This window comes from Heterodontus francisci, chromosome 25 (assembly GCF_036365525.1).
Source record: "Heterodontus francisci isolate sHetFra1 chromosome 25, sHetFra1.hap1, whole genome shotgun sequence".
In the NCBI taxonomy this organism is placed as follows: domain Eukaryota; kingdom Metazoa; phylum Chordata; class Chondrichthyes; order Heterodontiformes; family Heterodontidae; genus Heterodontus; species Heterodontus francisci.
Genome location: NC_090395.1, coordinates 36238782 through 36263421, shown reverse-complemented (window position 1 = coordinate 36263421; position 24640 = coordinate 36238782). Strand labels below are relative to the sequence as shown.

Below are 24640 nucleotides of genomic sequence, written 5' to 3'. Positions count from 1 at the left end.
GCAGTACCCCACTGGTCACAGGCTTCCACTCGCAAAAACAACCCTCGACTATCACCCTCTGCCTCCTGCCACTAAGCCAATTTTGGATCTAATTTGCCAAATTGCCCTGGATCCCATGGGCTCTTACCTTCTTAACCAATCTCCCATGCAGGACCTTATCAAAAGCCTTACTGCAGTCCATGTAGACTACATCAACTGCTTTACCCATATCTAGATATCTAGTCACTGCCTTGAAAAATTCAATCAAGTTTATTAGACACGATCTCCCCCAACAAAGCCATGCTGACTATCCCTGATTAATCCCTGCCTCTCCAAGTGGAGATTAATCTTGTCCCTCAGAATTTTTTCCAATAGTTTCCCTACCACTGATGTTAGACTCACTGGCCTATAATTACCTGGTTTATCCCTGCTCCTCTTCTTGAATAATGGTACCACCTTCGCTGTCCTCCAGTCCTCTGGTACCTCTCCTGTGGCCAGACAGGATTTGAAAATTTGTGTCAGAGCCCCTGCTATCTTCCCCCTTGCCTCACATAACATTCTCCCCCCCGGCCCCCAACCAACCCCACCCCCCCCTTGCCTTGCCGGGGCCCAGTCGATTTTCCCCGGTGAGGCCCCAAAAATGTACCTTCTTTCCAGCATTGTCGTCCCTCTCACTGCTGTTGCCTGGGCCCTGGTACCCAGTGGCACTGCTGGGACTGAGAGCTGCCGGCCTGTTGATTGGCTGGCAGCTCTATTAGGTAGGACATCCTGCCTCAGAGAGGCGGGAGTCCCGTTCAAGGCCAATTAAGGGCCTGGGGAGCGAAAAATCCTGGTGTGGCTCCCCAGGCCCGGTGGAGGCGGGCTCGCCCCTGACTTTTTAGCTGGTGGGCAGAGCCTCCCGCCTAACGTTAAATTCCGGCCAGCCTTTCAACTTGATGACCTTTCATCAGAACTGTTTAATAAATTGAAATCACCCAGTAAATATTAAGTCCAATGGCCACAAATAAAAATTGGACCATTCATAACTCATTACGCAAAAGAGAACCTTTGAATGTTAAGAAAAAAATTCTTAAGATGGTTCCAACTGTCTCTTCAGCAACATTAAGATGCAAAAAAATTGGTTTTCACCTTTGTTCTCGGCACTTGAGAGTCTGCATATTTATGTGGCACAGGGACTGGGTGGGTCAATGGGCTTCAAATGTCCTTTCAGCAATGGGGCCTAGGGTTGAATCGAGTGCAGTTTCAGTATCTTCAATTGTGATCTTAATTTTTTTCAAAACTAAAATTTGTCACAAAATGGAGAAGTCAAATCCTTACAGTCAGCACCAAAAGATCTTAATCTCATCATTATGTGCTGGAATCAAACCCAGGTCCCACGTTAGATCAGTGTTGCAAACATACAAGATTATGAAGCGGCTTGACACTGAGGTTGTTTCCCCTGGCTGGGGGATCTAGAAGACAGGGGCATAGTCTCAGGGCGGCACAGTGGCACAGTGGTTAGCACTGCAGCCTCACAGCTCCAGGGACCCGGGTTCGATTCTGGGTACTGCCTGTGCGGAGTTTGCAAGTTCTCCCTGTGTCTGCGTGGGTTTCCTCCGGGTGCTCCGGTTTCCTCCCACATGCCAAAGACTTGCAGGTTGGTAGGTTAATTGGCCATGACAAATTGCCCCCAGTATTGGTAGGTGGTCGGGAAATATATAGGGACCGGTGGGGATGTTATTGGAATATGGGATTCGTGTAGGATTAGTATAAATTGTTGGTTGATGGTCGGCACAGACTCGGTGGGCCGAAGGGCCTGTTTTCAGTGCTGTATCTCTAAACTAAACATAAGGGGCCGATCATGTAGTAATGAGAGGAGGAAAAATTTCTTCACTTAAAGGGATATGAATCTTTGGAATTCTCTAACCCAGAGGGTTGTGGATGCTCCATCGTTGAATATATTTAAGGCTGAGATAGACAGATTTTTGGTCTCTCAGGGAATCAAGGGATATGGGGAGTGGGGAGGAAAGCGGAGTTGAAACAGAAGATCAACCATGATTGTTTTGAATAATAGAGCAGGCTTGAGGGACTGTATGGTCTACCCTTGTTCCTATTTCTGATGTAATGTTCTTAAAATGGGTGTGTTTAGACATGTGCCCCTTCAGTTTTGTTATTTTTATTTTCCCTTCACACACTCCCTCAACCTACCCCTATTCTTCATCTACCTACCTGACGCCTGGACCCAAGAGCATATAACATAGAATTAGAGAATTTAAAGCACAAAAACATTCAGCCCAACAGGTCGACGCTAGTGTTTATGCTCTACATGAGCTTCCTCCCACTTTATTACATTACAACCTATCAACATATCCTTCTATTTCTGTCTCCCTTATGTATTTATCAAGCTTCCCCTCAAATGTATGTTATCCACCTCAACTACTCATGTGGTAGCAGGTTCCAGACTCTGAGTAAAGAACTTTCTCCTGAATTCCTTATTGGATTTATTGGTGACTATCTTTTATTTACGGCCCCTAGTTTTGGGCTCCCCCACAAATGGAAATATCATCTCTACATATGTGCAAGGTCTGCTCCCTATTCATTATCAATATAGCTGCCCTGTAGCTGCTCAGACATGACTTGTTCCCATCAATCTTTCCTCTCTCCTGCTGGGAGAAGCCAGAGCCACTGTTTGACGCCTCCCCACTCAACATGGTCCACATCTAGATTTGGAAAGAGCTGGACTCAACCCTGTGTCCAGCTTTGACCCATGGCAACAAGTCCTGTGTACATCGCAAATTAATTTTAGAACCCAAAATAACCTATCAGCCAAAACAAATGGACACATCTGAATACAAGTATCTTAAACCTAACTGCAGCATTAAAGAGGTCATATCGCTCGTTTCTATCATTTAAGAACAGACTATCCACACATTCTAGGGTTTAATTTCCTTTGGTAATGTACAGGTCCTTCATTAGAATTACAATTGCATTAAAATAGAGTGAAAAGGAATTGAAGTGAACTAAATAAGGGAGATTAAACCCCTTGGAGGCTTATACGACCAGTGTTTAAATAGCTAATTAAAGCTGCAGACTACAGGATGGAAAGGTGTAAGGGTATCTCAGGTTAATAGCTGTACTGCAGCTGATGTACAGTGTGTTTATAAGTAAAACAGCTTGTCCTTGATAGGAATTTAATACCATAGCAATTAACAGCAGGAAAATCCAAACATCAAATTTACTCCTGAACAGAGATTGTAGCACTCACTCCTAAATATAGTCACAGGAAATCTCTTGAAAACTATCAGCAGAAGCTCAGTATTGTATTAACTTCCAAGAATAAAAAAAATGTTGCCACATTCTACGCTGCTACTATGCAGTCATTATGCCAAGGGCTTTTATAGTATCACATAAATCATCCACAGCTTCCCAGAACATATCATTACAAGGGGCTGTAAAAACCATTAGGTATTTTAGGTTTCTTTAAAGAATAAGGCCCTATTCATTTTGTGTCACTATATTTTACATATAATGAGCTGTCCAAACAGTTGAACTGCCCAAAGTTAGAAAGATGCTGACTCTCTAGACTTTCTGGTGCAGTGGCAAGGGACAGAGCCAATTGCATCTCCACAAGACACCCACTCCATCTGAATGGCCTCCCTTCATTTCAACTCAGTCTCCAGGTCTGCTGTTTTACTGTTGTGTAATGGCTACCAGAAGGATCACACTGTTCTTGACAAACTAGCGCTTTTCCATAATTAAAAGCATTAAAAATTGAGTTCAATTCCAGGCATTTAGGACTACTTCAAATGGAAGTTTCTATTTTGACATTGGATTAATAAAATGTTCAGGGGATTTTTGGAATGCTGTCTTTTTAAAACACATGAATTCAGTGCAATATCCTCCCACTGGTGAAACCTGCAGTTTGTTCCGTGATAATACAATATGATAGCTCACTTTTGACTTGAGAAGGTTCTGTTTTGGATCAGCTTGGTAGACTACTGATGCTGCTGGTTAATTTGGTTGGTATTACAGGTGAGTAGATTAAAAACATCAAACAACTGGTACCATTTTGAAACAAACATTAGGTTTTGTGAGGATTATTGTAGGCTTAGAAGGTAATTAAAATGTCCTAATACACTTCACAGGGGCAACCACCAGACACTGAGCAGTGATGAGGGAAGGGTTAAGGGAAGTGAGTGAAAGCATGGTCATAGCACTAGATTTTAAGGATGGGTTTAAATGAGGGACTAGAGGTAGCAAGACAGAAGGGTAGGGAGAGTATTTCAGAGTATGGGGCTGAGATGGCTGAAGGCTCTTCAAGAAAAGGTAAGCAGAAAGAAGGCTGGAGGAGGCATACAAAGAAGGCCAGAGTCATTAAAGTAGAAGTCACAATGGTGCGCAAAGTTATTTCAGAGATATGGAGGGGTGAAACTATGGAGGGACTTGTAGTTGAAGATAAGGACTTTGACTTCAATGTGTTTATAAATAGGAAGCCAATGGACGCGAGTGAAGACATGGAGATGGGGAATGGGGTCTGGCGAGCAATAGGATTCAAATTTATGAAGGGTGAAACCTGGGAGGCTGGCAAGGAGAATGCTCAAGTAATCAAGGTGAGCTGGAGAAGGCAGCGGCATGGATAAGGGTTTCAACAGCAGTGTGAGCAAGCAAGGGTGTAAATTGGCAATGCTTTGGAAGTTGAATCATGCAGTCTTGGTGATGGCAAAGATGTGAGGCTTGAAACTCAACTCAGGATAAAACCAAATCCCATCAGACTCAGTCTGAATAGACAGTCAGGGAAGAGTGAAAGAATCAGGGGCTAGGGCATCCTGTTAAGTTGAAGATAATATAGGCTCTGCTAACAAATAAATGTCACGCAAAGGAAAAATGGGCACTCATCTTTTTGCCCCATTGAAAATATTCTATGGCTTTTCAGGTGTCTGTACCGGACTACACCTGAAGAGGGCGCAAAAATGTAAATTAAACACAAATGGGCATCAAAGGGACAGATTTCTTCCATTAGCATCAGGTGCAAGTCAGGGACAGACAGCCCCATAAACACCAGGCATCAAAGGAACAGGTTGCTATTGTCAAGGAACAGCTTTATAGTTGGTATTTTGAATAAAAAATAGTTTTGCTGTCTCAAAACTTGTCGCTGAATGCTACTTGTCTCAATCACTTAGAGATGCAGGTAGTGTTCAGTCCTGTATCAACCACCTTTTTGCGACATGGCTTATTTCGAGGCAGATGAGGGGGAACAGCTTGCCTCGACAGCTGCCTGGCTCTTTCCTGATCCACAAACCATTATTTCTCTACCCAAGAGCAAGAAACAACGTTGCCATCCAAGTATGCTACACCACCTTGAATAAAAAGAGAAGCCACTCAGTCAAACCAGCACAATCTACCCTTTGCCACATTGTCATTCATGACAGTCACACAGCCTGTTCCTCTTCCTCCACCTAATGGTTGTCACCACAGTGCTGCACTCCCTCCAGGGAAGAACACATAGGCTCCTGCTTGGGGTGTTGCTAGCGCAGGTATAACATCAGCATGCACAAATTGAAAGGGCTTGTTAAGGTTAAATAGATGATAGAAGAATACATAAATGAAAACTTGTCACCTTCTGGCTGGTTAAAATGGAACTCCAAACACTAATATCCATGAGCAGTTCACAGTTGTAAAATACACTGTTCTGCAAAACTTCAAAAATGCATGAATTAATTTTTGAGCAATTCTGATGAAGGGTCATCAACCTGAATAGTTAACTTTGTTTCTGCTTCCACAAGTGCTGCCTGGTCTGCTGAGTATTTCCAGCATTTTCTGTTTTTATTTCAGATTTTCATCATAAATTGCTTTGGTTTGGTAGAATTGATTTTTCTTCCATGAGACTTCCATCCTTCTTGTCCCTTTATGATGCCTGGTGCCTTTAAGGTCCAGGAAGTGCCCAGACTTCCTGTTCCTAACCTGTCTGTGCCCGATAGTGTGCCAGGATCACTTAGATTTGGCCTAACAGGATTTGGGTGTCTAAGTTATGATCCCTGTGGAGAGTGTACTCAGTTAGTTCCACCTAAACTGCTCCTGGACAGACAGCGTGTGCAGAGAAAAATTAGGGTTTATGAATTCTTTTACCAGTGAATCAAGGATCTAGTATAAATATCAAACACGGTGATTTGATGTGAAGACAAGACAATCAAATGGCTTTCTAAAGGACAAAATAGCCATGGAACCATTGTCGATTGTTATAAAAACCCATCTGGTTCACGAATGTCCTTTTAGGGAAGGAAATCTGCTGTCCTTACCTGGTCTGGCCTACATGTGACTCCAGACCCACAGCAATGTGGTTGACTCTTACATGCCCTTTGAAATGGCCAAGCAAGCCACTCAGTTGTACCTAACCGCTACGAAGTCAATAAAAAGGAATGAAACTAGACGGACCACCTGGCATCGACCTAGGCACCGGAAATGACAATGGCAAACCCAGCCCTGTCGACCCTGCGAAGTCCTCCTTACTAACACCTGGGGGCTTGTGCCAAAGTTTGGAGAGCTTTCCCACAGACTAGTCAAGCAACAGCCTGACATTGTCATACTCACGGAATCATACCTTACAATGTCCCAGACACTGCAATCACTATCCCTGGGTATGTCCTGTCCCACCTGCAGGACAGACCCAGCAGAGGTGGCGGGACTGTGGTATACAGTCAGGAGGGAGTTGCCCTGGGAGTCCTCAACATCGTCTCCAGACCCCATGAAGTCTCATGGCATCAGGTCAAACATGGGCAAGGTAACCTCCTACTGATTACCACCTACCGCCTCCCCCTCAGCTGATGAGTCAGTACTCCTCCATGTTGAACACCACTTGGAGGAATCACTGAGGGTGGCAAGGGCACAAAATGTACTCTGGGTGGGGGACTTCAATGTCCATCACCGAGAGTGGCTCGGTAGCACCACGACTGACCGAGCTGGCCGAGTACTGAAGGACATAGCTCCTAGATTGGGTCTGCGGCAGGAGGTGAGGGAACCAACAAGAGGGTAAAACATACTTCACCTTGTCCTCACCAATCTGCCTGCCACAGATGCTTCTGTCCATGACTGTATTGGTAGGAGTGACCACCGCATAGTCCTTGTGGGAACAAAGTCCTGCCTTCAGATTGAGGATACCGTCCATCGTGTTGTGTGGCACTATCACCGTGCTAAATGGGATAAATTTCGAACAGATCTAGCAATGCAAAACTGGGCATCCATGAGGCGCTGTGGGCCATCAGCAGCAGCAGAATTGTACTCAACTACAATCTGTAACCTCATGGCCCGGCATATCCCCCACTCTACCATTACCATCAAGCCAGGAGACCAACCCTGGTTCAATGAAGAGTGCAGGAGGGCATGCCAGGAGCAGTACCAGGCATACCTCAAAATGAAGTATCAACCTGGTGAAGCTACAACCCAGGACTACTTGCATGCCAAACTGCGTAAGCAGCATGCTATAGACAGAGCCAAGTGATCCCATAACCAGCGGATCAGATCTATGCTCTTCAGTCCTGCCACATTCAGCCATGAATGGTGGTGGACAATTAAACAACTAACTGGAGGAGGTGGCTCCACAAATATCCACATCCTCAATGATGGGGGAGCCCAGCACATCAGTGCGAAAGATAAGGCAGAAGCATTTGCAACAATCTTCAGCCAGAAGTGCTGAGTTGATGATCCATCTCGGCCTCCTCCAGAAGTCCCCATCATCACAGATGCCAGACTTCAGCCAATTCAATTCACTCCGTGTGATATCAAAAAATGACTGAAGGCACTGGATATTGCAAAGGCTATGGGTCCTGACAATATGCCGGCAATAGTACTGACCTGTGCTCCAGAACTTTCCGCGCCCATAGCCAAACTATTCCAGTACAGCTACAACACTGGCATCTACCCTGCAATGTGGAAAATTGTCCAGGTATGTCCTGTACACAAAAAGCAGGACAAGTCCAACCCAGCCAATTACCGCCCATCAGTCTGCTCTCAATCATCAGTAAAGTGATGGAAGGTGTCATCAACAGTGCTATCAAGCGGCACTTGCTTAGCAATAACCTGCTCACTGACGCTCAGTTTGGGTTCCGACAAGGCCACTCAGCTCCTGACCTCATTACAGCCTTGGTTCATTCATGGACAAAAGAGCTGAACTCAAGAGGTGAGGTGAGAGTGACTGCCCTTGACATCAAGGCAGCATTTGACTGAGTATGGCATCAAGGAGCCCTAGCAAAATTGGAGTCAATCGGAATCAGGGGGAAAACTCTCTGCTGGTTGGAGTCATACCTAGTGCAAAGGAAGATGGCTGTGGTTGTTGGAGGTCAATCATCAGAGCTCCAGGACATCACTGCAGGAGTTCCTCAGGGTAGTGTCCTAGGCCCAACCATCTTCAGATACTTCATCAATGACCTTCCTTCAATCACAAGGTCAGAAGTGGGGATGTTCGCTGATGATTGCACAATGTTCAGCACCATTCGTGACTCCTCAAATACTGAAGTAGTCCGTGTAGAAATGCAGCAAGACATGGACAATATCCAGCCTTGGGCTGATAAGTGGCAAGTAACATTTTCACCACACAAGTGCCAGGCAATGACCATATCCAACAGGAGAGAATCTAACCATCTCCCCTTGACATTCAATGGCATTACCACTGCTGAATCCCCCACTATCAACATCCTAGGGGCTACCATTGACCAGAAACTGACGTGGAGTAGCCATATGAATACCGTGGCTACAAGAGCAGGTCAGAGGCTAGGAATCCTGCGGCGAGTAACTCACCTCCTGACTCCCCAAAGTCTGTCCACCATCTGCAAGGCACAAGTTAGGAGTGTGATGGAATATTCTCCACTTGCCTGGATGGGTGCAGCTCCAACAACACTCAAGAAGCTCGACACCATCCAGGACAAAGCAGCCCACTTGATTGGCACACCATCCACAAACATTCACTCCCTCCACCACGGATGCACAGTGGCAGCAGTGTGTACCATCTACAAGATGCACTGCAGCAACGCACCAAGGCTCCTTAGACAGCACCTTCCAAACCCGCGCCCTCTACCATCTCGAAGGACAAGAGCAGCAGATGCATGGGAACATCACCACCTTCCCGTCCAAGTCACACACCATCTTGTCTTGGAATATATCGCCATTCCTTCACTGTCGCTGGGTCAAAATCCTGGAACTCCCTTCCTAACAGCACTGTTGGTGTACCTACCTCACATGGACTGCAGCGGTTCAAGAAGGCAGCTCACCACTACCTTCTCAAGGGCAATTAGGGATGGGCAATAAATTCTGGCATAGCCAGCGACACCCACATCCCATGAACGAATAAAAAAAAAGATAATAGTGCATGGCAAAAGGTGGTAGGAATTGGACAAGGAAAGGAACAAAACATGTGTCTGAAAGAGACGTTATTGGGAAAATGCAGAAACAGCTGTGATCCAAAAACAAAAAAAAGGGAGCAGAGATTATGGTCTGAAATTGTTGAATTTAGTGTTGTGTCCAGAAGACTGTAAAATGTCTAATTGAAGATGAGACGTTGTTCCTCGAGTTTACTTTGAGCTTCATTGGAGCAGTGTAGGAGGCCGAGGACAGAGAGGTCAGAATGGGAGCAAGGTGGAGAATTAAAATGACAGGTTACTAGAAGCACATTATACGCTTGTGAAATGTATGCAGGTGCTTCACAAAGCGTTCACCCAATCTGTGCTTAGGTCGTGAATACCGTATACAAAATTGAAAGGAGTACAAGTAAATTGGTTTTACCTGTAAGGAGAGTTTGGGATCTTGGACAGTGAGAAAGGAGGAGGTAAAATGGCAGGTGTAGCATCTCCTGCACTTGTATTACCTTCTGTTCTCAGCCTCATACACAGTTCGAATGAAGCTCAACATAAGCTCAAGCAACAACACCTCGTCTTTCGATATGGCACTTTACAGCTTTTTGGAATCAATACTGAGTTCAACAATTTCAGATCATAACAGCTGCATCCATTCTTTGTTTGTTTTTGGATGGCAGCTGTTGCTAATGATTCTGTGTTTTCCCATTAACAGCTCCTCTAGACATATGTTTTAGGAACATAAGAAATAGGAGCAGGATTAGGCCATTCAGCCCCTCGAGCCTGCTCTGCCATTCAACTAGATCATGGCTGATCTTCTACCTCAATGCCATTTTCCTGCACTATCCCCCTATCCCCTGATATCTTTCATTTCTAGTTTTGTTTCTTTTCTCATCCCATTACCATCCCCCTTTTGCCTTGCGCCATCATCTCTTTTGTCATTTAATCTCTCTTGTCTTCCATCCTATCAGAGACCTTCACTTTTGTTCTTTTTCTCCCCTCCCTGCTTTCTCTTTCTCTGTATTTGCGTAAAACCAGTTCGTCTCTAACGTTTTCCAGTTCTGGTAAAAGGTCATCAATCTGAAATATTGGGCTGAATTTTGCCGCTAGCTTGCTGATCCTGGCGTCGGAATGAATTCCGGGTTGAGAACTCAGTACTGAACGGGGCAGGATGTTGGAAGTGATCTCCCTGGAGGTGGCTAATTAGGAACCCCGTCTAATTAGGGACGGTGGCTGGGTTCCAGCATCAGGAGGCCCAATCAACTCAGTTCATGGAGATGGCCATTGGCTGCCCCCTGCAGTGTGGGCGATGCCTGGCCATCAGCAGGAGCAGCGCCTTGAATGCAGCAGGGCAAGCAGTCTCCAAGAAGTGGCTGCAAAGGCATGCCAGCTGCCTGGGGATAGACCCCCCCTTGGTGAATTCCTGCGGCAAATAAATTTAAACCCTCAATTGACTCTCAGGTTGGACCTCCTGCTGTGAAGCAGCCTCCGATTCATTTGCGGGCTTCAGACACAGCGGGGGGCCCGTGCGTCCCAGGGAAAATCTCTTGCAGTGTGGAAAATTGAAGATGTAACTCATTACCAAACTTAATTGGCTTCCCATTGCAGCCGGGTGGGTTGCTGTCAAACCCACTGGTCCACCTCTGGGAGAAGCCAACCTGATCTTTCCAAATTTCCACACACTCCCACCTCCAAAGGCCTGGGGAAATTCAGCCTGTGAACTCTATTTCTCTCTCCACAGATACTGCCAGACCTGCTGAATATTTCCAGCATTTTCGGTTTATATTTCAGACTTCCAGCATCTGCAGTATTTTGCTTTTGCTTCAGTTTATGGTCCACTTAAGCCTCCTTGTGTTATATTGGATTGATGAGGAGAAATAGTTCTAATTGGATGTTTGGAGAACTTTCAGGTGACACACTCAGCAGTAATGAGTTAATCGCATTTAAAATATCAAAATAAATATAACATGTGGCATATTATTTATAGCCGATGCTCTAATTGTAGAACCACTTAAAATGGCAAATGGGATTAGGTAGACAGGTCAGATGTCTTTTATGCATTGGTGCAGACTCGATGGGCCGAAAGGCCGCTTCTGCACTGTATTATTCTGTGATTCTGTGAAAAAGACAGGTTGATCAAGAGGGTCTCATCCATAAACCACAAACATTAAAGCCAGTATAGGAAGACAAGCAGGCATTTCATATCCTGACCCAGTCTTATTGGCTATCCACCTTAACTAACTCTTATTTGCTAAGGCATTAACAGCTCATAAACAAACGATTAGGAGGACAACCCGACACAAATATAAACTGATGCTCGGTGTTTGCTTCCTCCAACAGAGCAAGTTGTAAAGTAATGTGCCTCACAAACACAACTCCGGCTGACATCATTGTCTAAGTCACAGGAAGTTCATAGTTAAATACTAATAAAATTGCACCATTTCAATAGGTTGCTTCTGCAGCACAAGAACCTAATCACAGCGGGCAATTATCCCGGAGAGCTGGAGGGGGCTTTGGAGGCAGGCAGGCCGGCAAATTTGCACCACAGGACGGTGTGTCTGTTGCCCGACGTGTTGCCACCTCCTTGCATTTTTCCAGACGGATGCTTTCCTGCCCGGCGGCAGCAGGAATGCAATCAACCCAATTGAGGAGCCACTTGAGGGCACTAATTGAAATAGCACAGCAATTCTGCCAGCTTTGCACAGGCACCCCCACCCCCACCCCTCCCCCCTCGCTGTGTCTGCACCCCAGCAAATAAAAAGAGGCGGCTGCATAGTGGTAGGTCGAAACTCCGTTGTAGATGAAGGATATTTAAATGATCCTGACAGAAAACGGCAAGGCTCCTGTCTTCCCATCTCACAGCTGAATTCCTGCAGACAGATATCTCCGATCGCCTTGGGCTTCACGAGGTCTCAGCCGCTCCCCTGATGCTGATTAGTGGCTCCAGTGCTTCCCTGCCGCTCCTGCTGCTTGGGCCTCAGCAGTGCTCCCATTGGTCACACAGCGAGGGCTGCCAGCCTCCCTTGCAGTGGGCCGCACTGTCCTGAACTCTCAGCTCCAGAACCCGCCCGCCATCCCTAATTGGACGGCAATCATTGAGGCAGCGTACTAACTGGCTGCCTCCCATAAAATTCATTTGGCAGGCACATTACAACGTCAAGCGGGGTCAGGACCCGGAAATGGTCATGACGTCAGGTTCCCACTACTTGTGGCAAAATTCAGCCCATAGAATCTCACAGCACAGAAGATCGTCATTTGGCCAATTGTGCCTGTGCCTCTTTGAAAGAGATATCCAATTAGTCCCACTCCCCTTCTCCTTCCCCATAGCCCTGCAAATGTGTTTTTTTCCCCCAGTATATAACCAATTCCCTTTTGAAAGTTAATACTGAATCTGTTTCCACCACCCTCAGACAGTGCATTCCAGATCATAATAACTCGCTGTGTAAAAACAATTCTCCTCATCTCCCCTCTGGCTGTTTTGCCAATTACCTTAAGTCTGGGTCCTCTAGTCCCTGACCCTCCTGCCAGTGGAAACAGTTTTTACTTATTTTCTCAACCAAAAGTGAAAAGCTGCAGCTACCCTCCACATATTAACCACGAGCATACCACACACAGTTTCATCCCAGGAGGGGTTGTTTGTAAATACCAAGTGGAAACATTTTGCTGTCTGCTTCCAGATCTTTCCAGCAAAAAAGTGAGACCTATATTAGTCTATTACTGCCTTGAGGTAACTGGACAACACTTTGGCCAATGGACCCAGTGCAGATGCCAAATGGTCACTCCCTTAGTCAGATTCAAGGGCTAGCAGATTCTTTGGAAGAGGTCACTATGAGAAAAGAGCAGATAATGGTAATGTAAAACTAAAGTGAAACCACTATGATTTATTTTTAATCCGATGACATTTATGCTAATATGGAGTCTGACCTTCAGGCCGCAGGATGCATGTGTGCTGGTTGTCACTGAGGAAGAATCCTTCCCGACATCGGCACTCGTAACTCCCCATCATATTGACACAGATCTGCTGGCATCCACCATTGCTATCTCCACATTCATCCACATCTGAAAAGTGAAAACAGAGATATTAAAAAAACACTCAAACATGATAATCCATTGTACTAGAGGTTAACCTGATCACAGCAAAAAAAAAAACCCTTCTATTTCTGATCACATTCCCATGAGCAACACATATTGAACTTAGGAATGGGAGAATGAGGAACAGTCCTTCCCAAAAGGTAAGTAAACCTGCATCCTACAACATATTGAAGACTAGACATTTGCAAAGATAAAGGGCCTTTCACCATATTCCCTACCTTTGTCAGCAACTGTGGGAAGAAGTAACAGTATGATGTTGGTTTGCTCTGCATCAAAGTGTATAACATTAATTGGAACATGAACAAAGTAGAATCCAGTTTGTACCTGCTATTTCCCCACATGGAGTGTTCCAAATCTTAGCCTTTCCATCAGGAAAAGCAATGAAGAGAGGCCAGGCGGTTACCACCAGTATAGGGACACAAATGACAAAACTAGAGGTCAATTCACCTCCAGTGACTGGTGCACACCTTCAAGTTGTCAACTCAAGGCATGTACTGGCCAAACTTTTGGCACAGGTCACCCTCTGGGTACAGAAAAATCTGAAGTTAGTTAAAAATAAAATAGTAAAATGGGATAAAATCATACCTCAACAACATTCCTAGTGGAAATATATTTCATACTCCCAGGGGTAAGTAAAACCCATCTGAACCATTCTAGTCAAACATATACCTTCAAGTAACGTGACAAACTACATTTTAACACCAAATGACTCTAATCTGATTTTTTGCCTTTATTGAAGTACTTTTTTGCATCAAACCATTTCAATCTAAACAGACATGTATTCAGAAGATCAACACGTGGAAACTCAAGCACAAAGGAATAAAATTGGAAAGCCAGACGATCACAGGAAGAGCATATAGAAATTTCTACCTCTCGGTTACTGTTCTGGGCAAATTCTAAGGGGTGAAAGAAAATTCTTTATGAAGTGGAATTTTGTTTTAAATTCAAGAACTGTGGAATAGATATGAGGGACTATTAGAAGTGAGGTGAAAATCTGAAAGACTAAGAGGGCTAAATTGGATAGCTCCTGAAAATGGGCGCAGGGACTGCAATGCACAATTAACCTGCACCCCCACACCCCAAAGTAATGTCGGCACATGCCAACTTCATGCTGCCTGCTCATTTGAATGACTGCCGCATGTGGCCAGCGCTGGTTGTTCATTGGCTGCATACGTCAGCAGGAGGCCCAAAGTCGTAACTTCCTAGCATCACTTAAAGTCAGCCTGCACTGCCGGAAGCTAACCTGCACCACTTAATGGGGAGATGCACTGCATCTGAAGCAGGTGCTGGCAGTCGTGCAAGAAGTGAACCTGACCTAGGCAACATGGGAGAGTGCAGGCTCCAACGTTTTCAGCTGCTGCACTGGAGGTCTTAGTGGAGTAAGTGGAAGGAGGAGAAATGTCCTCTATCAGTCTCTATCAGTCAGGACTCATGCCTGACATTCATATTCTTCACTTCAACCTCAGTCACTTAGCTCTGCTGCAAGCCTCACACTCAAATCTTCACTGCTTGCACACACTGCTAGCTATTCAACCATGACAGCCACAACAGCCACACATTGACACAGATCCCTCTCTCTTGTCGGAAAAGATGGTGCATTGCTGAGGCCGTGGTGAGCAACGAGGCTAAAACAATTGAAAATGACACTATGCTCATCACCAATCCTCCTTCTCACAACCCACCTCCCCTTCATCCCACAATCTCTTCTGATTTATAAGCTGCAGATGGTGTAAGAATGCATCTCTTACTTACCCCTTCCCCAAGCCACAAACTTAACCATGTGCCTTTCTCCTTTAAAATACAGAAGAATGCAAACTGGTCAGGCAGTGGAGGCAGAGCAAGAAGAGAGTGATGAGACACCGTCATTTGATTTCACGCTCACAGCCACCAGCTCCCATACTGCACATAATCTAGGGGATAACAGTGACAGGATCTGCACGTGGTAAGATACCGGGCACAAGTGGTCTGTAGCCTGGCCGGGGGCAAGGAAAATGCAGGTGCCAGTTCACTGGAAGGCAGTGATTCTGATGAAAGGACATTGAACTGAAACATTAACTCTGTTTTTCCCAGAAGATTCAGATGAGCCCTTCAATGGGGCAGGCTGTAAGCGAAGGCTGACAGTTATGCACAATGAAATGCTTGGTGGATTGGTAGGATTGCCAGAAAGCCAGTGCGCAAATCAAGGAGCATGGAAGAGTGCAGCACCAAGTTGGAACAGGGCTTTTGCAGGCCTTGAAGCCCATCCTTTCCTGTGTCAAATTGGTGGACAAGTCTGTTCGCACACTTGTGGATCCAAACATAATACAACACTAGAAGGGCTAAATCTCAGCTTTCATTGCAGATCAAGCAGCAGCCACACAATCTCTGGGTGTTGCAGTAGAAGCTCAGACAGCTCTCATGCAAGCTCAGATGGCTGCCATTCAAGCTCAGACTACTGCCATAATGGCTGTGGATGACAGTGTGCAAAGGTGATTCCAGGGTGTCACAGCAGTCCAGTAATCTGTCCTCCAACAGATTACTAGGATTGCTGAGGCACTGCCCCAGGTGAGTGGCAGTGGCTCCATGGAACACAAACCCACTGGCCTCTCTCAGGAAGACAGCATTCGTCCTCCCACTGCTGCCACCCTGTCAGTTCCCCCACTGTTGCCTGTCAGTCAGCCAGGCAGTCCAGACTGCTGTCACCCATGCTGAGGCAGTGCAGTCCAAAGCTGGGCTTTCTAAGCCCAGAGCTGCTCAAGATCATCCTCCAAGGCCATATGCAGCCTCCCCTACTGCAAGTAAGCAGCCTCCCACCTGCCATGCTGCAGCCACTGGAGTAGCACTGCACAGGATCACTAGGACAGGCACAACAACTAAGGGTGATTAGTTGACTTCATGCAATATGGCATGATTTAACTTATTATTTGGTTGGGAATATGTATTTTATAGTGACTTTTATATTTGTGACTAAGTGAACACTGTAATGGCCAGAGACAGAGAGAAGGTAAGGTAGGGACAAAAATAAAAACAGAAAATGCTGGAAATACTCAGCAGGTCAAGCACCATCTGTGGAGAGAAAAACAGACTTAACGTTTCAGGTTGATGACCTTTCATCAGAACCCTGTTGGTGTATGGGGAATTGGGGTTGCGATTACTGGAATCACACACTGTTGAGTTTGTCACAGGCAGCTCAGGCAGAAAACAGCCATCTCGGTTGCCTTTTCCCCTTTGTGCTTCTGATCCTCCTCTTCCTCCTCATGCTTCTGGTCCTCAGCTGTGTAGCCAGTAGCAACGGCTGTCCCTTCATGGTGATAAGGTTGTACAGTATGAACAGGATCGTGATGAATCTTTACACCCACTTTGCCGAGTACTGCAGGGGTCCTTCAGAGTGGTCCATCACATTTACATGCCTTTCATTGTATAAATGCGACCCATGTATAGAATCATCAGCCATGTCATCAGTGGACTTGTCATCAGCACCCCTTGTCATGCAGCAACCTGAGATATTGCAAATATCTCCATCTCCGTCTGGAAGGAGCCAGATGCATAAAAGATCATCTCACAGTTACCTTCCCAGCCACTGGCAACGCTGCCCTTTCCCTGCTCTGGGGTTGGAGTTGTGGCTGCAGCAGGTGGAAGATTTCAGTGAGAACGTTCCTAATGAAGTGTAGACATCTGACGCATTGTTCCTCACTGAGGTTCAGGTTGGAGAATAGCTCCCTGAACACCCTGGCTGGATATGGCCTGCTGCTGAGAGCCCTTCTCCTCCTTCTTCTTCCAAGCAGCTCGTCCTACTCTGTGTGGTCTCTGATCATTCTCCAAGCCACGCATTATTCAAAGGGGAATGCCTACTAGTCTACCCATGTCTGGGAGCAACTGGTTTGTGTAGAAGTCTTGAAGTCAGGAAAAAGTACTTCAGCACCTGCCACATCACTCCTTGTAGACTTTTTCAACTTGAAACTACTAAGGCACAAAACACTTGTAGAATTGTAGCAACAGTCAGAAGACCTCAACCAGCAGCTAACCTGTGAGTAGTTGATGATCCCTTTAAATGCTGCATGTTCAGCTGTGTGAGATTAAATGAGGGCGTTAGCTGGAGAGCTGAGCTCCAAAATGTCAGCACTGTCATCAGTGCTGGTATCATGATCTCCCTGTTCTACATACTTCCAGTGGGTGTTCACTGCATGTGTAGTAACGCCCTCACCAATATGGTATCTGAATCGCCCACAAGTGTGCACATGTGACACGGACACCATTTTGGACCTCTAAGGGGAGTTGTCACACCCACAATGGGCAGCAACAAACCCAATTACTTGCCCTGAATATTGCAGCTCAGATTGCTAAATAAGGAACAGTTTGCTCTTTTACTAGGAATTAAATCTCAGGCCAGTTGTCAGCTACAATTCGTTGATTTTATTTTTTGCCGAAAGTCCAGTCTACTCACTCCATTAACTGTTCACCTAAACAGAACAGCATCAGCTCTTAATGGAACCTAAAGGCATAATTAAATATCATTAAAAGTTAGAGTGACTTCATGTCCAGGTCTTGCCTGAATAATTGGTATCGAAAACCATTACAGAATTATTATTTTAAACAAGAAACTAACATTGGCCTGGGGGTAAAAAGAAAAGAAAAAGTAAACAATGGAAATCTGAAATAAAAATAGAAAATGGTAGAAGTACATATTATCTAGAACAGAAATACAGGATAATGTTTCTAGTGAACTCCTTTCTCAGAGTCATTCTCTTTCACACAGTTTCTAGTCAGCTTTGTACTTGCAGCAATTATATTTTTAATATCACCAACAGATAAAATGTGGCATTATTCACATTGTGTCAGAGGCTTTGCTGGTACAGTCCTCACAGTTTATAATGGGCATAGTGATGTGAACAATCTGTGCTGTTATTAGCATGATTTTCCCACTATACGCGGTAGCCAGTAAAAAAAAAACAGGAAATCTCACTTGACAATTGCATCTTCTGATCGTTCGTAGTTGCACCCAGAATCTCATTACTGAGGTAACAATGTGCGAACAGCTGATTGAAACTGTTTGAAGACCTGACTTTGCTGAAATCAGCAGAGCCTTTTAAATGGGTAAGTACGGGACAAGAACTGTTTGAACTGCCCTAAATAGTCAGCATGCTTTATATATTAATAGCAATGCCTTTGTAATCATAGAATGGTCACAGCACAGAAGCAGGCTATTTGACCCATCAAGCCCATGCTGGGTATCTGCAAGAACAATCCAGCTAGTCTCACTAACACGACCCCTCCCTTTCCGCATAGCCCTACAATTTTTCCCCTTCATTTATGGATTTGAAAGCCACGATTGAATCTGCCTCCACCACCCTTTCAGGCAGTACATTCCAGATCATAACCACTCATTGCATGAAAATGTTTTTCCTCATGTTGCCTTTAGTTCTTTTGCCAATCATCTTTAATCTCTGTCCTCTGGTTCTCGACCATTCCACCAATGGGAAGTTTCTCTCTATCTACTCTGTCTGGACCCCTCATGATTCTGAATACCTCCATCAAACCTCTTCCCTACCTTCTCTTCTCTATGGAAACCAACCCCAGCTTCTCCAATCTATCCATGTAACTGAAGTCCCTCATCCCTGGAACCATTCTAGCCAATGTCTTCTGAACCCTCTTTAAGGATTTACAACCTTCGTCAAGTGTGGTGCCCAAAATTGGACACAATACTCCAGCTCATTTCCCGGCGGAGCAGCAGGAGAAGGTAGCGACTCTTCGGTGGGTGAGTGAAGGCATCAGGAGCTGTGTTTTAAAAGTAAGTACTTACTGTTTTACTTACTGTTTTCCTTGTCTTTGAGTTTCTTTTGGCGCCGGAGGAACCGGAAGCTGGTCGGCAGCGAGGACTCCTGGGTAGGTATTTTCCTTAAAGGTGCGGAGCTGAGTAAACCCGAGCCACTACACATGTAGTGTCTCCCACCCATCCTACTCCTCTAACCTAATAATAAGACCCTTTTTACCCTCCTCCTCTAGCCAAAAAGGACTGAGCAGGTAAGCTATTTACTGTTTTTGTTAATATCTATAGTTGTACTTAATTAAGGGGTAATTGAGTAAAAGAAATGGCAGCCAGGGGAGTGCAGTGCTCCTCCTGCAGAATGTTCGAGGTGAGGGAAACCTCCGGTGGCCCTGCCGACTTCACCTGCTGGAAGTGCATCCGTCTCCAGCTCCTATCAGACCGTGTTAGGGAATTGGAGCTGGAGCTGGATGAACTGAGGATCATTCGGGAAGCTGAGGGGTTGATAGATAGAAGCTACACGGAGGTCGTTACTCCACAAATCAAAGGCAGCTGGGTAACAGTTAGAGGTGGGAAGAGGTCAGTGCAGGGATCTCCTGTGGTCGTTCCCCTCAACAACAAGTATACAGTTTTAGATACTGTTGGGGGGGACGGCCTATCGGGGGCAGGCTGCAGTGACCGGGCCTCTGGCACGGGGTCCTGCACTGTGGCTCAGAAGGGAAGGAGGGAGAATGGGAGAGCACTAGTCATCGGGGACTCGATGGTGAGGAGTACGGACAGGCGGTTCTGTGGGCGCAGGCGAGACGCACGGATGGTTTGTTGCCTCCCTGGTGCCAGGGTCCGTGATGTTTGTGATCGCGTCTTCAGGATCCTTAAAGGGGAGGGGGAGCAGCCAGAGGTCGTGGTGCACATTGGCACCAACGACGTAGGAAGGAAGGGTGGCACAGATGTTAGAAGTGAGTTTAGGGAGTTAGGCTGGAAGCTGAAAGCTCGGACGGACAGAGTTGTTATCTCTGGTTTGTTGCCGGCGCCACGTGATAGTGAGGCTAGGAATAGGGAGAGAGCACAGCTGAACACGTGGCTGCAGGAATGGTGTAGGAGGGAGGGCTTCCAGTTCTTGGATAATTGGACTGCATTCTGGGGAAGATGGGACCTGTTCAAACAGGACGGGCTGCATCTGAACCAGAGGGGCACCAATATCCTGGGAGGGAGGTTTGCTAGTACTGTTCGGGAGGGTTTAAACTAGTTTGGGAGGGGGATGGGAACCGGACTTGTAATCCAGGGACCAGTGGGTCCACTCAGAAAGACAAAGGGTGTAGTGAGGTATTGGGGAAGGTAGCACTGTCGCAGAGGACAGATGGGCACGGAGAAGGGTTAAAGTGCGTATACTTCAACGCAAGAAGCATCAGGAATAAGGTGAGTGAATTGAAGGCGTGGATGGGCACTTGGGACTACGATGTTGTGGCCATCACTGAAACGTGGATAGGTGAGGGGGAGGAATGGTTTTTGGAGGTACCTGGTTATAGATGTTTTCATAAGATTAGGAATGGTGGTAAAAGAGGTGGGGGGGTGGCATTGTTAGTTAGAAATAGTGTAACAACTGCTGAAAGAATTTTCGAGGAGGATCTGCCGACTGAGGCACTGTGGGTTGAGGTCAGGAACAGGAAAGGAGCAGTCACCTTGATGGGAGTTTTCTATAGGCCCCCCAATAGCAGCAGGGAGGTGGAAGAGCAGATTGGGAAACAGATTTTGGAAAGGAGCAGAAGTCACAGGGTAGTAATTATGGGGGATTTCAACTTCCCAAATATTGATTGGCAACTCTTTAGATCGAATAGTTTGGATGGGGTAGTGTTTGTGCAGTATGTCCAGGAAGCTTTTCTGACTCAGTATGTAGACTGCCCGACCAGAGGGGAGGCAATATTGGATTTGGTACTAGGTAATGAACCAGGGCAAGTGATAGAGCTGTTGGTGGGCGAGCACTTTGGAGATAGTGATCACAATTCTGTAGCATTCACTGTGGTAATGGAGAGGGATAGGTATGTGCAACAGGGCAAGGTTTACAATTGGGGGAAGGGTAGATATGATGCTGTCAGGCAGGAACTGAGGAGCATAAGTTGGGAGCATATGCTGGCAGGGAAGGGCACGGTCGAAATGTGGAACTTTTTCAAGGAGCAGATAGTAGGGGCCATTGATAAGCATGTCCCTGTCAGACAGGGAAGGGATGGTCATGTGAGGGAACCGTGGTTGACAAGAGAGGTTGAGAGTCTTGTTAGGAAGAAGAAGGATGCGTATATAAAGTTGAGGAAAAAGGGCACAGGCATAGCTCTGGAGGGATACAAGATGGCCAGGAAGGATCTGAAGAAAGGGATTAGGAGAGCTAAGAGAGGGCATGAAAAATGCTTGGCGGGTAGGATAAAAGAAAACCCCAAGGCCTTTTACGCGTATGTCAGAAATATGAGGATGACTAGGGGGACCGTAGGTCCGGTCAAGGACAATAGCGGGAGACTGTGTGTTGAGCCGGAAGAGATAAGTGAGGTTTTGAATGAGTACTTCTCTTCGGTATTTACGAATGAGAAGGGGTGTATTACTGAAGAGGACGGTGTGAAACAGACTGGTAAGCTCGAGGAAGTGCTCGTTAGGAGGGAAGATGTGTTGGGGTTTTTGAATAACTTGAAGATAGACAAGTCTCCCGGGCCTGACGGGGTATATCCAAGGATGTTATGGGAAGCAAGGGATGAAATTGCAGAGCCGCTGGCAATGATCTTTTCATCTTCTCTGCTGACGGGGGTGGTACCAGGTGATTGGAGGGTGGCAAATGTTGTGCCCCTGTTCAAGAAAGGGAATAGGAACAACCCTGGGAATTACAGGCCAGTTAGTCTTACTTCGGTGGTAGGCAAGTTGATGGAAAAGGTGCTGAGGGATAGGATTTCTGAGCATCTGGAAAGACACTGCTTGATTCGGGACAGTCAGCACGGTTTTGTGAGGGGTAGGTCTTGCCTCACAAGCCTGATTGAATTCTTTGAGCAGGTGACCAAGCAAGTGGATGAGGGTAAACCAGTGGATGTGGTGTACATGGATTTTAGTAAGGCATTTGATAAGGTCCCCCATGGTAGACTTATGGAGAAAGTCAGGAGGCATGGGATAGTGGGGAATGTGGCCAGTTGGATTAAGAATTGGCTAACTGATAGAAGGCAGAGAGTGGTCTTAGATGGTAAATACTCAGCCTGGAGCCCAGTTACCAGTGGCGTGCCGCAGGGATCAGTTCTGGGTCCTCTCCTGTTTGTGATTTTTATTAACGACTTGGATGAGGAAGTCGAAGGGTGGGTCAGTAAATTTGCAGATGATACAAAGGTTGGTGGAGTTGTGGATACCGAGGAGGGCTATTGTCGTCTGCAAAGGGACTTGGATAGGTTGCAGTGCTGGGCTGAAAAGTGGCAGATGGAGTTTAACCCTGAAAAGTGTGAGGTCGTCCATTTTGGAAGGACAAACATGAATGCAAAATACTGGGTTAACGGTAGGGTTCTTGGGCATGTGGAGGAGCAGAGAGACCTTGGGGTCTATGTGCATAGATCATTGAAAGTTGCAACTCAAGTGGATAGGGCTGTGAAGAAGGCATATGGGGTGTTAGCGTTCATTAGCAGAGGGATTGAATTTAAGAGCCGTGAGGTGATGATGCAGCTGTACAGGACCTTGGTAAGGCCTCATTTGGAGTACTGTGTGCAGTTCTGGTCGCCTCATTTTAGGAAGGATGTGGAAGCCTTGGAGAGGGTGCAGAGGAGATTTACCAGGATGTTGCCTGGAATGGAGAATAAGTCTTACGAGGAAAGGCTGAACATTCTAGGCCTCTTCTCATTAGAAAGGAGAAGGATGAGGGGTGACATGATAGAGGTTTATAAGATGATCAGGGGAATAGATAGGGTAGACAGTCAGAAACTTTTTCCCCGGGTGGAGCAAAGCGTTACAAGGGGTCATAAATTTAAGGTGAAGGGTGGGAGATATAAGGGGGATGTCAGGGGAAGGTTCTTTACCCAGAGAGTGGTCGAGGCATGGAATGCCTTGCCCGGGGAAGTTGTTGAGTCAGAAACTTTAGGGACTTTCAAAAGGCTTTTGGATAGGTATATGGATAAAGGAGAATGATGGGGTATAGATTAAATTGTCCTTGACAGAGGACAAAGGATCGGCACAACATTGTGGGCCGAAGGGCCTGTTCTGTGCTGTATGTTCTATGTTCTATGTTCTATGTTAAGGCTGAACCAATGTTTTACAAAGGTTCATCATAACTTTCCTGCTTTTGTACTCTATTCTTCTAGTTATAAAACCCAGGATTCCATATGCTTTTTTTAACTGCTTTCTCAACCTGCTCTGCCACCTTCAACTATTTGTGCACATATGCCCTCAAGTCCCTCTGCTCCTGAACCCCCTTTAGAATTGTACCCTTTATTTTGTATTGCCTCTCCTTCTCCTTCCTACCAAAATGTATCACTTCACACTTCAATGCATTAAATTTCATCTGCCACATGAACGCCCATTCTACCAGCCTGTCTATGTCCTCTTGAAGTCTTATCACCAACCCCCTCGCAGTTCACATTACTTCCAAATTTTGTGTCATCTGCAGATTTTGAAATTGTGCCTGGTACACCTAAATTCAAGTCTTTAATAAATATCACAAAAAGCAGTATACCTTCCTCCAGTCCAAGAAACAACCATTTACCGTCACTTGGTCAATCTTGTATCCATGTTGCCACTGACTCCAATGTTAAATAAAAAATGGTTAGCACCACTTGACCGATATAGACAGTTGCCATGATAAGCCTGGGCAATGTAAGTGGTGAAGACTGTACATGTTACAGTGGAACTACATCATCTAATGGCCATAGGCTGCAACTACAGTGCCATCAGGACCTGTTTACCTCGTGAATTTTCATTATAACTGATTGTATTATCATTTTCAATGTTAGATGTTGACCAAATGTGCGACAACAGCAAGTGAAGTATGTGGACAGGAAGTTCATGCATTCACAAGAATTTCAATATAACATATATAGATTATTGCTCTCGTGTGTCAGCTTGGCATAGTGGCAACATGCTCCACCTCTAGGACAAACCTTTGTGGATTCAAATCTGAGTCTAGGACTTGAGCACATATTCTGGACTTATACCAGTACAGTGCTAATACAATGCTACATCTTCAGATGTACAGTGTTTTAGCTGGGACATTAAACTGAGGATTTTTTTTTTTCCTACTGATGGGGTGTTCACTTTGGATGCAATAAATCCTTTCTATTGTGAATCGGAACATCAGCTGCCCATTCAACCCTTGGATGGGTGACCAGGCATAGACTGTTCTCACTCAGTGTGTTCGCCATCCTGGTATGGGCATATTAATAAGAATAGTACTTGTACAGTGGATAGAACCAGTCTCAGTATATTTATGGATTCCAAATATTTTATTTTTACTATGAGACTCCTGGCAGAGAGGTCATAGCCCATTCCATTGCTGAATAAA

General features: G+C 45.7%; 1 protein-coding gene across 1 annotated transcript in view; it reads right to left on the bottom strand.

The window, feature by feature from the left end:
• LOC137383822 (signal peptide, CUB and EGF-like domain-containing protein 3) overlaps positions 1-24640 on the bottom strand; it is a 424809-nt gene that overhangs the window by 217576 nt on the left and 182593 nt on the right. Inside the window, exon 4 of the mRNA XM_068057091.1 lies at positions 13224-13358. Within this exon, the coding sequence (XP_067913192.1) occupies positions 13224-13358 (135 nt within the window). The remainder of the gene's footprint in view (positions 1-13223; positions 13359-24640) is intronic.